Source organism: Artibeus jamaicensis, unplaced genomic scaffold (genome assembly GCF_021234435.1).
Source record: "Artibeus jamaicensis isolate MK-2021 breed Jamaican fruit bat unplaced genomic scaffold, CSHL_Jam_final contig_469, whole genome shotgun sequence".
In the NCBI taxonomy this organism is placed as follows: Eukaryota; Metazoa; Chordata; class Mammalia; order Chiroptera; family Phyllostomidae; genus Artibeus; species Artibeus jamaicensis.
Window position 1 is genome coordinate 3,022,845 of NW_026521847.1, and position 14,312 is coordinate 3,037,156.

Here is a 14,312-nt window from a genome sequence, read left to right on the forward strand (position 1 = left end):
TGTCCTCATTTGACAAATGTTCTCCTATGGCCCAGGTCTCTTGTGGGGACTGAACAAGTTAACTGTGTAAAGTCCTGGGTTCATGGGGCTGACATGTGCCATCAGCCTCCTTCCTCCTGCTATGTCTGGCAAGGCTACCCAGCTGTTCTGGTATAGGAGACAGGGGTTACTGCCCTGGTCCATACCCTTCAGGAACAAAGGGGCATTTTGAGGAGCAATGCCTCAACCTGTTGTCCTTCTGAGGGGTTGATTCTGATGTGCCATGGGTACCCTCACCTCAGGCCTGAGGCTGTATCCTAGAAGGACGGCCAGGTGGCCTAGATAGATACTGAGGGCTTTGGGCAGAGGGGCAAAGCAGGGGCTAAGCCATACCTTTGGTCTGGGGCTGGGACACTGCTGCCTGTATGTTTGGTATCTTCTTGGTCCACAGCTCTTTGGGAACATCTGCTACAGCTGCCACCATGTGATTGAGGGTGATTGTAAGGCACTTCTGTTCTTGTGTCCCCTCCTCCCCCTGTCCCCCTTCACTATCCCTCTGGGCTGTGGGTCCTGCAGCTGTGGACCTAGCTGGCCCTCACTTTGCACAGCTGGGCCTGTGGTAGAGGCCTGCCAAGCCAGAGTCCCATCTGCCCTCACAGTGGTTTCAGCCCTCAACAAGGCCTGGTGTGGGAACTGCTTCTCTTGCCACACCTGCGATAATAAGTTCAACCTGAAGTAACTCTTGCCAGCCTTCCAGGGGGAACTGCACACCATTTTCCTTCTCCATGGAGCATATCAAGGGGCTCCAGACCGAGTGGGCTTTTTATGGGCTCTGCCTTTCATCAGGCCTTCCTGGTCACTTTCTGTTGTCAGGCCCTGGGGGGTGCAGTGGAAGCAAGGGGCAGCTCCAGCCCCATGGAAGGAGGTCCAGAGACCCCCAGGGCATGGTGGCAGGAGGAATACCACACATTCACAAGGACATTGCGCTCTGGGGAGGGAAGGGCTTTGCAGCCCAAGGAACAGCAAAGTCAAAGGCAAAAGAATCAGACTGCTGCCTCATCCAGGAAGCCAAGAAAGGTGCTGTGAGGTGAGGTGGAGCAGGTTTCTGAGGAAAACTGGGAACATGGTGGGTTCTGAAGTGTCAGAATCTGAGAGAAACCTTTAGGAGGGAAGGGAGGCCTGGAGGCCCATCTCCCTGTCCACCGGGACCTTTGGTGAGAAGCTCACCATGGGGTCTGGCCTACTGGCTGTGGCAGGCTGGTGGGGAGGCTGTGGGCTAGGGGAAGAGGGAAAGCAGCTTCTCAGGCTTTGGCTCTGTGGGCTGAGGAAGACCTGGCTCAGAGCCGATAGGGCAATGGGGCTCTCTTGACTGCTGCACTTCCTCCCCAGGAATAAGTTTATAGAGTTTGACATGAAGCCCGTGCATAAAAGACACTACAAGAACTTCCCACTGGACAGTGGCTGAAGAAGCTGGCAGAGCTGGCTGCCCTCAAGGCCTACCCCAAGTCTGTGGGCCTCCCCTTTACCTGAGGAGCCTCCACTTGCCCTCACTTCTCCCCTTCTTGCTGGGTTTCCTGCTCCTGCTGAGCCCTTCTGTTTACCACCTCCATTGCTCATCTTATCTCCCTTCATGGATCTTCCCTTCTCTCTAGTCAACATTCCCTCCTCTTTCCTTTGCTCCCTTTTCTTGCCCTCTCCCTGGGACTCTTCTCTCCCTTGTTATGGGCTCCTCTCCCTCCTTCTTTGCAGGCACAGGATAGAGGTGGGGGCCTGGATGTGTTGAGCTTATGAAAGGCCTGTGTCTACAAGCTTTAGCCTGACATCCTCAAGGGACACAAGCAAATTGGGACCTGGAGTCACCTAGCCCTGGATGGGGGCCACTTCTCTTAGCCCAACCTAGCAGACTTGTTCCATTCCTACAGGGGGCCTGACAGCTTACACTCTTTTGTGGGCACTTGGCCAGCCTCTGCCCAGACTGGCCCCACTGTGTACCTATGTGGTCCCATACAGCAGGTAGCTGCTCTAGCCCCAGGACCAAGGCCACAGAGAAGAGGAACTCTGGTGAACCACCCTTCCATCCTTCAGCCATCCACTCAACCAAGTAGGATTCTTGTGCCTGAACTGGGCCAGCAAGCCCTGCCAACTCATCACATGAATCAACAGGATGGACAAGGACCCTACTCCTCCCTCACTCAGGAGGCTCCCTTCCTAAAATCTGGCCTTGGCTACTCCATCCCAGGTTTGGGTCACTGTGGCTTTTCCAAGCTCCTCTGTGGTCACTGCAGTTCCTTCATCCCCACAAATCAGGCACACATTAAACCTCTGGGTAAAGCTGGAGTTCAGAAGCCAGGCGGGTGGCTTATTCCTACCCTCCAGGGAGGACACTTCCGCCATGGCCAGCACAGGACTTGGTGTGACTCACACTTACACATTAAATAAAGGCTTGTGTACACAACCATTTTGTTTGCGTTGTCTGTGGTGATGGGGTCAGGAGGTGGGGCAGTGGCCCCCTTGAACTTCAACAGACACCAGACGGGGCAGGTGGGATCCAATCCCTGTTTCCAGGGCCAGGCTTCCATCAGGGCTTGAAGAAAAAGGCCAGCCAGAAACCTGCAGTCCAGGCTGGCTGGTTGAAGGATGACCAAGTAGGTGGAGTGTGCTGGGGGACAGGCTCTGACAAGGCCGTCAGCACAGGAGGTTCATCCAGTCCTTTAAGCCTGTGCATCCAGATCTGTCTCCTGCATGAAGCCAGGAGCCTCTGCCTCTCTACCTGGCTGGCAGCAATGCTGTGTCCCATTTTATTGCCATGCAGGGGAAGGAGAAAGGTGTGCAGTGAGGGTCTTTTCAACCTAGTCCAAGAAATGGGAAGAAAGGAGGGAGGAAGGGAGGAGAAAAAGGAGGGAGAAACCAACGAAGTCATTCTCTGGGAGCAAAGTTGTCATTTGTGTGTCTCTGGAGAAGTCACAGTGCTTTTCCTGGAAGAAACCGTTTGTTGGCCAGTGCCTCCCAGGCCTCCTGCTCACCTGCACCCTTATCCTTTCTTTTCACTGACACATTCCTCCTGTTCCCAGAATTTTTATTGAACATTCTTGGGTGGTTGTCTCAGCAATCTACCAACTGGACCAGTAGGCCTGCCATCTCTGCCCCATGTAGGGGAGGAGTCCTGCCTGGAGCCATGAGGGTTATGGAGTATTCTGGAGAGGGGGCGGCATGAAAGGCTACCAGCAGAAACCAAAAGGACCCCAAATTGGGAGGGTTGATTGCATGGGCAAGTGTACCACCACTGCTAAGGGTCAGCCAGGGCTGGGTCCTGGGTAGCTCGCTGCTTGTTCACAGTGCTCAGGAGCTGTTGCACATACGAGGTCAGCAGGTCATCCATCTTGTAGCCCTGGACAAGGGAAGGGTGAGGTTTGGGGCTGTTGGGTACAGCTGGGGCTGGTCCTTACCAGAGCCTGGCAGTACTCAACTTTTGCCTCAGGGAGGCACACTGGGCAGGGAGGTGATAATGGAAATAGGTCTTCTGCTACAAGAAGAGCAGTCCAGAACCACAGGGCCCTCTTGCCAGGTCTTGCCACGATGCCCCTGGGTGACACCTATCCTTCACCTCCTTTCAGGCCTCCCAACCTGGCATCATCCACAGGTGACCTTGACTCCATAGTTAGTAACTGGCCTGGTGGAAGCAGGGCATGAGGGTGGAGGAAGTCTGTCCCCAGTGCCTCAGTGCCCCAGTCCCCAGTGTGTGTTTGAGCTGGGATAGGGGACTCACCAGAGAGGTCTCACACAGCAGGCGGCTGCCCCGGCCCAGGCTTCCCAGCACCATGTGGAAGTAGGTGCTGCCGCTGCTCCAGCTGGAGATCTTGGTGAATGGGTGGGTGGTGAGCAGCTCCTGAGGGCACAGTGGCTCAGGGTCTGAGTCTGAGCTGCTGCCCTGGGGCCTACCTGGGCCCCTGGGGCCACGAGGAAGGGGCAGAAGGGCAGGTGACCACAGCCCCGCCTCTGTGGGGGGTCTTGAGACCCTGGCAGCCTCCCCAGTCCTGTGGAGCCCTGCTGTTACCTTGGTCTTGGGGTGGATGAGCAGAACTCCATGCCGGTTGATGGCAATGAGGATGATGTCTGGGTAGGAGGGCTCCGAGGTTTGCTGGGAAGGATTGTGGTGCTCACAGCCCATCCCGGCAGGCTAGGTTGCCTTCCCTGAGGCACATGCACATACACATGTGCCCACATACCCCTCTCAAACCCAGTGACCAGATTTGCTCCAAGATGTATGTTTGGGGGAGCTCAGGCTATTGGGGCCAGAGCTGGGGTAGAACCTTCTTAGGCAAGCACAGGTGTGCATGGGGTGAGACCTACCTTCACCTCGAAGAAGGCCGACCCAAAGGTGGGCCACCGGCATATCCGCTTTAAGAAGGCCACTTTGGCCTCTTCCACTGCCTTGTCCCTATGCTTGTCATAGGCCAGAAGGATGCTCTGTGGGAGATTAGGGTTAATGAAGGCCTGGTGGGGGTCACTGCCTCTCCAGGCCCTTTACACGGAGCCTAGAGGCCTTAGCCCAGAGCCTGTGTACCTGAGACTAGCTCAGGGGTGGGCGGGAGGTGCACTGAGAGCCAGGTGTGTCCTCCGCCCAGAATGTGTCTGTGAAGTACTATGGTCAATGTGGGGAAGATGTGATATACTTAGGCCCAGACCATCCTCCATACCCAGAAATATGCTCATCCTGCCAAGGCAGGGTCCCTGGGAGGGGCAGTAACCTGAAGGTCCCTCCCCAGCTCCCATGAGGGACCTTTTTCCATTCCTCCAAGGACATCAGGCGTATAAGATTCTCCGGCACAAGTTCCCTCAGGATCTTGGGGATGTTAGCTAGCTGGGACTTGTCGTTGTCAAACTGGGCCTTGTAGATGAGGCCTGCCAGCTGGATGGCATCCTCCTGGGAACACTTGTGGAACCCACGCAGGTACTTGGGCAGCTCCTGGGTGATGGATACACTGGGTGTTAGGCTGCTGGCCCCCAACTCATGTGGCAGGTAGCAGGGGTGTTAGTCCACTCTGACCTAGGAGACAGAGCCAGCAAGAAGCTAAGGCCCTTAGGACAGGGTCTCCTGTAATGGCAATGACCCCCATGAGTTGGGACAGAGACCCTTAACATCTTGCTGTGAACACAGTGGCCCACTCGACCCCTGTGTAGTTGACCCTTCAGGACAAAGGCTAGTGCTCCTCTGACTGTGGGGTGGGGGGAGGTCCCCTTTCCCCACCCCTCCCTGGTGGTCAGGCTGCAGGTGCTGGCACAGTCACTGTTGCCAAATGTTACTTTCCCTCTGCTCCTGGCTCCAGAAACTTCAGGGGGTAGGTCTGGTAACTATGTGGGGTGAGCTTTCTGGATGTTCCTGGACCTTCCCCCACAACCCAGTAGACTTCAGGGCCCCTGGGGCAATGAAGCCCTCATAGGCCTTCTGCCTCCACATCTCAGAGTAGGTATGGGATGGAGTGAGGGTGGACCCAAACCCTGACTGGAGAAAACCTTTCTAGGTACCTGGTGGTAATGGAGTATGGTGTCAGCACGCATGTCCTTCCCTGGGGCCACATTGAGCCACAATTTTCGCATGAAGTACACCTGGTAGGGGAGCGTCACAGGGGCCCCTGGGCAGGGACATCAGTAAGCACCAGCCTGCCCTGGGGCCCAGCTTTCACCAGGACCACCTCCAGCCTGCCAGGCTCAGTGGCCACACCCCACCTCCCCTGGCCCAGGGCCCTGCTGCACCCTGCCTACAGCACGTCCTCCTGACACATTCACAATGCTGCTATGTTTGCGCCTGCTGCCTCCCCTGCCCACATTTCTTCCTCACTGGCCCCAATTCCTCCTCATCCTTCAAGACTAGTATGGAAGCCACCTTCTCCAGGGACGTTCCTGGACCTCCCTGTCAGGCCCCTGTCCATCCCCACGGCCCTGTGCATCCTTTATCTGCTCTACATCTTTCCTGATATCTTGTCCCTGTCTGAGCTGGGAGAGCTCCAGGACAGGGCCCCCACAGCTGGTCCCAGGCCTGGCCATACCCATGACACGGTGGGGGGAGGGGTGGTATAAAGTGGAATGACTGAATGGGCAAGGGCCATGCAGGAAAGGCTAGGGGAGTCTTGTGCTCTGACCCAAGGAGTCAGACAGTCCCCACCCCTGCCCCTCCATCGCAGGTGAATCCTGACCCTGTCCCATAGACACTCCCCACCTTCTTTCTGAGGCTTGCTCTTCTTCACCCAGTCAGACAGTTGCCACAAGGAGTCAAAGAAGAAGTCTCCCTCCTTTTGGCTGATGACCTGGGTTGGATAGGGAAAGAAGCAAAGCAGGGTGGACAGGCGGAAGGGCTTCCTGGGAGTGCATTCCTGGGGATGCCAGGGCCTGGCAAGCTAGGTGCCACACTGGGCCTTGCTCACTCAGGGACCTGTGGACTTCATGAGCCCACTCACCTTTGTCCTTTCAGCCCCTCAGCCCAGTGGGGACTTCCACACACCCTGCCCACTTGCTTCTCTGGCATCTGACCCGCCTGCCAGCTGTACCTTGTCTGCAATCTTGATAAAGAGGCTACAGCCTTCCCAGGAGGCCAGCTGCAGTCTGGTGGAGATGCTTTCACACATGTCCCGCACCCGGGTCTGGGCATCCACTTCCAGCATCTGGCAGAGGGGTGGCATAGGACCATTTCAGAACAAGTTCAGCTCAGACTAGCCCTCAAGCCCTGACACTGCTGCACCTTCCTGTTTGGCTGGACACACCTGGCCTGAGAAGGGCAAGACTTCCTTCTGGAAAACTGGCCATATGTTATGTTGTTTAGTTATAAAGTTTACTATCTTGGGGGTCTGAGATGCTGAGCATTTGAATTTGCTTTGAGAGCCCTGCAGCCAGACTGTGGTAACTTTTCACCTGGGTACTTCAGCAGTATTTAGACTGTAAAGGCGCATTGTTTCTCGGCCTCCTCTCCTCCTCACTTTGCTGCTGTCACTTGGCTAAGGGCCTCTTTATCACAGCTGGGACTGGATGGTTTTCCGTCTCCCATCTGCCCCATCTATGGTTCCCAGCTCCCAACCTGAGCTCTTTCCTCAAGCACACCCAATAGCAGCACCTGCTCCCTGTGTTCTGGTCAGAAGTCTGAACGGTCCCATGCCCTGGGACTTAGACTTGTTGCTCACCCTTCTGGCCTTCTCTGTCTTCTTCCCCAGCCTAGAATGTTCCTCTATACCTTTGGGACAGTCCTGACTTTGAACTGTATTAGTAGCCACCCTGGGGGGTGAGGGCACTGCCCCTCTCTGCACTGGCCTGAAGTACATGAAGGCGCACAGCACTCGGTTCACTATTGTAGCACACCAGTGATGGGGCATGGGAAGAGAGTTCCTCAGGGTTTCCCACGAGGGGTGGGGTGGGATTCACCTGGCTGGTGTCATTGGGGAAGTAGATCTTGTGGCAGATGCGGGAGATGTTCTGCTCTATGGCCTCCACCTCCACTTGGTGAGGGGGCTTCTTCCGGGGCCCCGCCCTAGAGTAGAACAGTGCACACTGCACATGCCACCCTGCTGGCCAGCCCCAGCCACTACTACTGAGGGGTGGTTCCAAGGGGGCTGCCCCTGCCTGGAGTGCTCAGGGTGTGGCCCAGAGTACGCGGCAGAGGCCACCCCAGACTCACTTCCCTTGTGACTCAAAGTTCTGAGGAGGCAGGAAAAGCCTGCACACACATGGGGAGGGGACCCAGCTGACCAGGACTTCCAACACACCAGGTGGGGTGTTTTCTTGTTCTCATAAAGAATGGCCATGGGGCAGGAGGGCCAGGGACTCCTGCAGGGCCTCTCTGAGGGTATCCACCTCCCCTTCTATAATCAGGGCTGCCACTCACTGCTATAGCCACCACATACATGGTCAGTCTACTCTCCCTTATAGCCCCAGAAGTCCATGCTAAGGGAACAGGCAGTGGGACTGAGATCTGAGAGCTGAGGAAAAACTTCCAGGCTCTAAGAGGGCTGGGTTGGAAGACAGCACATGGATTGGAAGGGGTGGGCCTCTGACTTAGGAGGGGAGGATGGGTGGCTTGGGGTATCCAAGTCACCTTATGACCTCCAGGCAGTTCCCTGTGGGTCCTGGTTAGGCAGCTGTGCTAGGGGGTGCGGAGGTGGGGGAAGCTTGTGGTGGCAGCCCTCGTTGTGGAGGGTGAGGTGGGTTCCCTCAGAGAGGACCCGTAGGAGTCCCTGACCCTCCTGCCCTATGTTCATTCTTCATAAGAACAAGAAAACACCCCACCTGGTGTGTTGGAAGTCCTGGCCAGCCAGGTCCCCTCCCCATGTGTGTGCAGGCTTTTCCTGCCTCCTCAGAATTTTGAGTCACAAGGTTCTGAACCTACTAGAAGCCTCCATGACCACCCAGACCCCACTGAGACCCTCTTGAGCCTCATTCTCCATCTTCCTCCCCAGTGGCTAGGGACTTGGTCCTGGCTCCCCAAACTGACACCAGCTTCTGCAGAGGATGCAGAATCTGGCTGCACTGGGCCACAAACTCCTGAAGGGCCTGGCTGGCTCTCTCAGCATGTCCAGGTGGCAGTCATGAGAGCTGCCAGGTTCACCTCAGCACCCTCTGGATACGGCGGCTGCAGTCGGGGGCCAGCAGATTCTTCCTCCTTGTGTCTATGAATTTCTGGACATGGGGCATTAGCGCCTTGCCAGGCGGGAAGAGACCAGTGCAGAGCCACAGCAGTTGCCAGCCCCGCTCTTCGCTATACCTGGAAGTGACAGAGTCTATCAGTCCAGGAAGAACCCCTCCCAGAGGCCAGGTGAGCTAGGCACTGTGGGGAGATGGACGTGAGGCATGCTCGGCCATGGGCAAGGAGGACCATGACCCAGCTGCTCAAGGCCAAGAAGGCTTTCATACCCATTAGCTGGGGAGGGGTGCTACTGTGTCCACTTTGTGGAGGATCATGCTGAAGTTTAGAGAGGCCAAGGGTGGCAGCAGGCACAGCCCAAAGCAGGTACATTGCTCTCCCTGCTCTGATCACTCCAAGAAGTCAGCAGTACATACCAGGGTTCCAGCCCATCCCTCAGCTACTGCAAGTGCCTGGGCAGACTGTGTGGCTTCCAGGAGCTGCCACCTTCCTGTCCGAACAGTGGGCACAGACTCTGGGAGCCATTTCCACCCCATCCCCAGCAGACCTCTTGGTATTGTGTGTCAGCTGCTTCAGGATCTGGCAGTAGACTTCATCCTGTAGAACTGTGTCCTGCAGGGCCCACGAGAAGATCTGGTCCGTGAGCTCCATGGAGGTCCAGGCCTGCCGAGAGGGGTAATCACCCATGTACCTGAGAATGGGTATGGCTATCAAGGAGAATAAGCTGGCATGGTTGTCTGTCAACTCTGATCCTGAGCCCCACCCCACATGACACCTCCTGAATAGTCCTGTGAGCTGCACATTGCCCCTGCCTCATGTTCTGTGAGACCTGGCCCCTCTTGGGGTGATGGTGGGGTCCATGCCCATGGAGATAGCATGGAGCTGGGGCAGGCTGGCTGGGGAAGGATATCAATGAAGATCTGACAAGTGACATCCCACAGTTCGGTGTTGGCATAGACACGCTTGAGCAGAGGCTGCCGCAGTGGCTCAGGGGAGTGAGCCCACAGGTGGCCCCGGGACCTGGTCAGCGGGTACATGGCTCTGCTGACTGTCTCCTTCTCCAGGGCTCTGTCAAAGATAGAGGCTGGTGTGAGGGTCATCTCTGGGAGGGGTTCCCTCCCCATCTGCCTCCTCTTTGGCACGGTCAGGTGGGAGACCCAGACCCCAGTGTGGGTCCTTGTGGAGGTGCCATCTGCATCCACAGTACTCAGCTGAGACACAGGTCACCCCCTCCGACCTCCAGGGTGGTTGTGGGAGGTTTATAGGGTCACCTTCTCCCCAGGTGGACACCACACCTGCCTCTGTGGCTTCCCCAAAGCTCTCAGAGAGTACAGAAGGGCTGACTGGGGCTAGGCCGGGTGGTGTGTGTTGGAGGGGGGGAGGGGCGGTGAGCACCTAAAATACTCATAGGAGAATGTCTCCAGGGTGTGCAGCTTCTCCTTGGCCTGCTCCTCAGGCAGTGGTTCTGCTGGTTGCCCCTCCTGAGCTGCCAGCTTCCGCTTCTCTGGTGACATGGCCAGCAAGCTCTGTGGGAGCACATGCCTGTGGGTGCCAGGAGCCACTGTCCACAAGGCCCTCCCCATAGGTTCCTCCTGACCTAGTTGTCTCAGTGATTTAGGAGGGGAAGGGCCACAGACCTGAACAGGCCTGAGCCTACTCCTCCTATATCATCTAATGTGACCCAGGACCAGCGACTCAACCTCCCTGAGCCAGATTCCTTTCTCTTAGGAGGGCTTCTCAGACTTCCTAGGCTCCCTTTCCCCACAGTGCCTCTCTTCAGGGACATATGCCACCTGGCCCTGCTGCCTGGCTTATACCTCCTTTAGGCTTCACACATATGTTACTACCTCAGTGCTGCCTGACAGACAGGTTGAACTTCACCCTATTATTTGCTTTCATAACAACCAGTGCTGTTTGTTGATGGCACAGTATACTTGCTATCAGTTGATCACTTGCCCCAGTGCTCCTTGAGGGCAGAGTCACTGTTGTGGTCAATTCTGTATTGCAGACATAGGATAGACAGTTGGCACTCAATATATGCATGTTGGAATGTCTACCTGTCCTGCTTCCCAGTAAGGCTGGTTTCAGGGGCTGGAGTGGACTGGTTCCAAAAGATGGGGAGACTTGATCCCCCTTGAGTTAGGGTTTTAATGAGGCTGGGGCTGGGGAGGGCATGGGTTTGTTCCTAGGACACACCCATGGTAGGAGAGATAGAATGGATGCCCTCTTACTGAGCTTCCCATGAACTGTCAAGCACTGTGCTGGACATGGCATGAACACTGCCAGCTTCCTGGTCACTCCAGAGGAACAATGGAGTTGGCAGAACTGGCCTGATGCCCAGGTGGCCCTCATGACCCTCAGTGAGGTAGTATACAGGCCCTTGAGCTAGGACCCCCAGATGGGCATCCTGGCCATTTCCCATGTGCTCATGATGCCCTGAGTGAAGATGGTTTACCAGCAGCTGTGCAGAGGGCTTGGTGACTGTAGGGATGGTATAAAGGCGGGTGGTAAGCATCAGCCCCGTCTTGCCTGTCCTGTGGTTCTGGCCCAAGATCCAGTTCTCAGAGGCCAACAATCCCTGCTTCTTGGTCAGGATCAGCAAGTCCCCCTTTTTAAAGGGCAGGAGGGTGGCGTCATCTGCAAATCCAGATTACACACACAAGGGTAGAAAAGCCACAATTTACCAATGGGTCTGCAAAGGCCGTGGTATGCTGGAAGTTTATGGGTTGTCTTTATTGAGAGATGAGGAGGCTGAAACATAGAACTGAGGGCCTGGGCCATTCTGATGGGAGTGGTGGCAGGATTCGCAGAGCTTGGGCTCTCAAGGGCTGGGACAGGCCCAGAACCCAGTGCGCAGGGGCTAGGGAGCTCTGACCATGGCCCTACCTTGGGAGACCTGCTCAGAGACCTGCTCAGAGACCCGACCAGGAGCTGTGGCCTGTGAGGCAAGAGGTGTGCCAACAGGGAAGAAATGCCCAGGCTGGCAGTCACCAAGCCAGCCTAGGTGTCATGTTACTCTCATCTGTAAAGTAAGATAACAGTCCCTTTCTCTGTGGGGCAGTGGTGGGGCTAGACTGGGTGGCAGCAATGTTTCAGAACTGATGGTTTTTACTGCTGGGAGGCCTTGAGCACAGCTCCTCCTTCCACATCCCAGTGAGCCTTCTCACTCCCTTCCCAAGCCCTCCTCAGTAAGGGGCAGTAATAGCCCCACCAATTTTCCACAAGTGCTCAGCTCCTACAGGGGTCGAGAATTAGATGTAGAGCTCAAATACATCTTCCCCTGATCTGTGTGATCCTGGACAAGCTGCTTCCCTTTTCTGACCTTCTGGTTCTGTTTGTAAAAGGATGGCTGTGGCGGTGGTGCTCAAACTACAGGCCCATGGCAGGCTGTTCTCTGAAGGCGGAGAGGCTAGTCTCTTCCCACACTTCCCTTGGTACGGTCCTCAGCTAGGGTGGCCTTGGAGGGTTGGAGATCACCTTCTTTAACCCCTCATTTTGTGGAAGGGAAGGTTTTGCCCAAAGCTGCCCCTTCAGTGTTTTATGGTCCTTTCTCCATCTCCCTGCTGAAGTCCCTGAGCCCTGCTCCTTGTCACATGGCTGCTACAACATGAAGATGAGAAGTATCCCAACCACTTTCACCAACCACATTCACACCCCACCCGGCTAGGCACCTGTGGCCTTCTGGTCCTGCAGGGCCATAGCAAACACGGATCTCTCCTTCAAGCCCTCCAGAAACATGGCTACCAGCTCGGCAATGGCGACACTGCTGGGGGACATAAACTCATACTCCTCTTCATGTAGTGTGGACAGCAACAGCCTCTGCCCACCCTGGGCCTCCCTGAAGGGACAAAAAGCACCACATGACCAAAGGCCTCCTCTGCCCTTCCCATTTCCACCACTCAACAGCCTCACTGAGGGCAACCCTCCTGAGTTACAGATGAGGAGACACAATGACTTGTGCAGGGCCACCAGCAGGGCTAGAGTTGGCTCAGACCCCAGGCAGCACTGTGTGCGGTGGACAAAAGATAGCCAGAGCTCAGGGCCCATGGAGCCTCAGAGGCAGTCAGTGGTACAAAGCCACAGTACGTGGAGTCAGCTCTGGGTAGGTAATGAGGTGGCCAGTGTGCAGGGCTACCAGAGTGACACCACAAAGAACTGAGTTGGAACTAAGATGAGGCACCAGGTTTAGTGAGCTTGGGTGAGCTGCCGAGCCTCTGCATGCCTCAGTTTGTTCATGTGCAAGCTGGATGATGCTGTGAGGACTTCATGGCAAATGGGAATGTGCCTAGCATGGTCAGCCTCAGGAAGTGGTGGCCAGTGTGTGCCCTGCACCCAGTGGTAATGATTATAATAGTTATGCCACCCTGGGGGCTTTAAATGAAGGGACTCTTCTGGACACAGGCCAGCCTTCCCAAAGAGCTTAGAGGCATTCTCAGGAGATGAGAGCCATAGAGAACCTCGAGGGTAGGTGGCTGGGCCCAGCCTGGCCTGCAAGGCCACTCTAGCATGGCCATGTGACCTTTCACACACCCAGGCACCAAGGCTCTGTCCCTTGATTCTTCCCCTAGATGGCCTGTACCTTCTGTATGACCAGTGAGAAGGAAAAAGCTTATAAGGAATATATACCCAAAAGGCTGCAAGATCGTGTGCCTCTTCCAGGAGGATGTGGGTGTAAAGAGAGGCTGAGAGGGCAATGCAGAATTCATAGACACAGTACCTCATGGGCAGGGCAGTGTGGCCAGTGACAGAAAAGGGTAGGGCCCAATGTCCAATGGCCACCACACTGTACACATCAGTCTTTACCCCTGTACTCCAGCTGGACTCCCAGGATCTATGTGCCTCCCTCTCTCCATCTCTCCTGAAGCCCCAAGGACTGAGCTTTAGAAGGAGATTTGAACATCTTGTTTGGGGGCACCCACCTGTTGGTGATCAGACTCATGACCTCTGGGAAAGAGAGTTCTAGGAGTATCTTCTCCTTCTGGTCCAGGAAATACAGCCCCTTCCAGTTAACAGCCAAGATCAACTGAGTTTTGGGCAGTTGGGGTCCTGGCCAAAGGAGACAGAGTGTGAAGCACAAGCTGGCCCTGGGTAGGGGTCCTCACCTGTGCCCCTCACCCCATCATTTGCCATTACCAGAGAAGGTGGTAACTTCGAAGAGTCTGGAGAAGAGTAGTGGCCACTGCAGGCGGGCAGCATCCACCACTTGCTCCTGCACATCCCGTGGCGTAGCCTGCTTCTGGGTGTATGGGGCCTGCTCAGGGACACAGTGTATCACTACCATCACTCCTCTTGCATCTCTCAACAGGGGTGTAACTCCATCCCCTCCCCTCTCCAGCTAATAATCACTTGGTGCCTAGGAACTTGTTTGCAGGATCATTCTTTGAAGCCCCTCCCTACAGTGGAGCCATTGTCTAGTGAGGACTGGATGGGAAGGCTAGGGGGCTGATGAAGCCCTATTTTACCTGCCCTGGGGGAGGTCCCTTCATGGATGATTCTGAGAAGGGAGGGAGCTTTTCTTCTTTAGTGTTGGGATGCCCATGAGCTGCAGGGCCTGGTTGCTGCTGGCTACTGCTGCATGGAAGGCTGTGCCACACATTTGGGTGTGTCTGCAGGCTCGTGTCTATGTGCTCTGAAGGGCTTTTGCCAACACAGCCGCATGGGTCCGTATCTTGTTCTGAACATGTGGCCTGTCTTGGTGTGTATCTCT

General features: G+C 55.7%; 1 protein-coding gene across 5 annotated transcripts in view; it reads right to left on the minus strand.

The window, feature by feature from the left end:
- Positions 1 to 1,085: 1,085 nt before the first annotated feature.
- Positions 1,086 to 14,312, minus strand: part of MYO7B (myosin VIIB) — a 117,868-nt gene continuing 104,641 nt past the window's right edge. For 4 of the 5 annotated variants that reach the window (XM_053667387.1, XM_053667385.1, XM_053667388.1 and 1 more), the window contains 17 exons: positions 13,739 to 13,856; positions 13,525 to 13,651; positions 12,277 to 12,443; positions 11,061 to 11,242; positions 10,001 to 10,131; positions 9,516 to 9,673; positions 9,153 to 9,306; positions 8,570 to 8,725; positions 7,390 to 7,495; positions 6,525 to 6,638; positions 6,197 to 6,284; positions 5,506 to 5,612; positions 4,760 to 4,945; positions 4,330 to 4,446; positions 4,034 to 4,117; positions 3,746 to 3,865; positions 1,086 to 3,367 (listed from right to left, as the gene is read on the minus strand). In XM_053667387.1, the coding sequence (XP_053523362.1) occupies positions 3,266 to 3,367; positions 3,746 to 3,865; positions 4,034 to 4,117; positions 4,330 to 4,446; positions 4,760 to 4,945; positions 5,506 to 5,612; positions 6,197 to 6,284; positions 6,525 to 6,638; positions 7,390 to 7,495; positions 8,570 to 8,725; positions 9,153 to 9,306; positions 9,516 to 9,673; positions 10,001 to 10,131; positions 11,061 to 11,242; positions 12,277 to 12,443; positions 13,525 to 13,651; positions 13,739 to 13,856 (2,217 nt within the window). In that variant the 3' untranslated portion in view covers positions 1,086 to 3,265. Of the gene's footprint in view, positions 3,368 to 3,745; positions 3,866 to 4,033; positions 4,118 to 4,329; positions 4,447 to 4,759; positions 4,946 to 5,505; positions 5,613 to 6,196; positions 6,285 to 6,524; positions 6,639 to 7,389; positions 7,496 to 8,569; positions 8,726 to 9,152; positions 9,307 to 9,515; positions 9,674 to 10,000; positions 10,132 to 11,060; positions 11,243 to 12,276; positions 12,444 to 13,524; positions 13,652 to 13,738; positions 13,857 to 14,312 lie in introns of those variants that run through there. The other variant, XM_053667389.1, reaches the window with a different exon arrangement.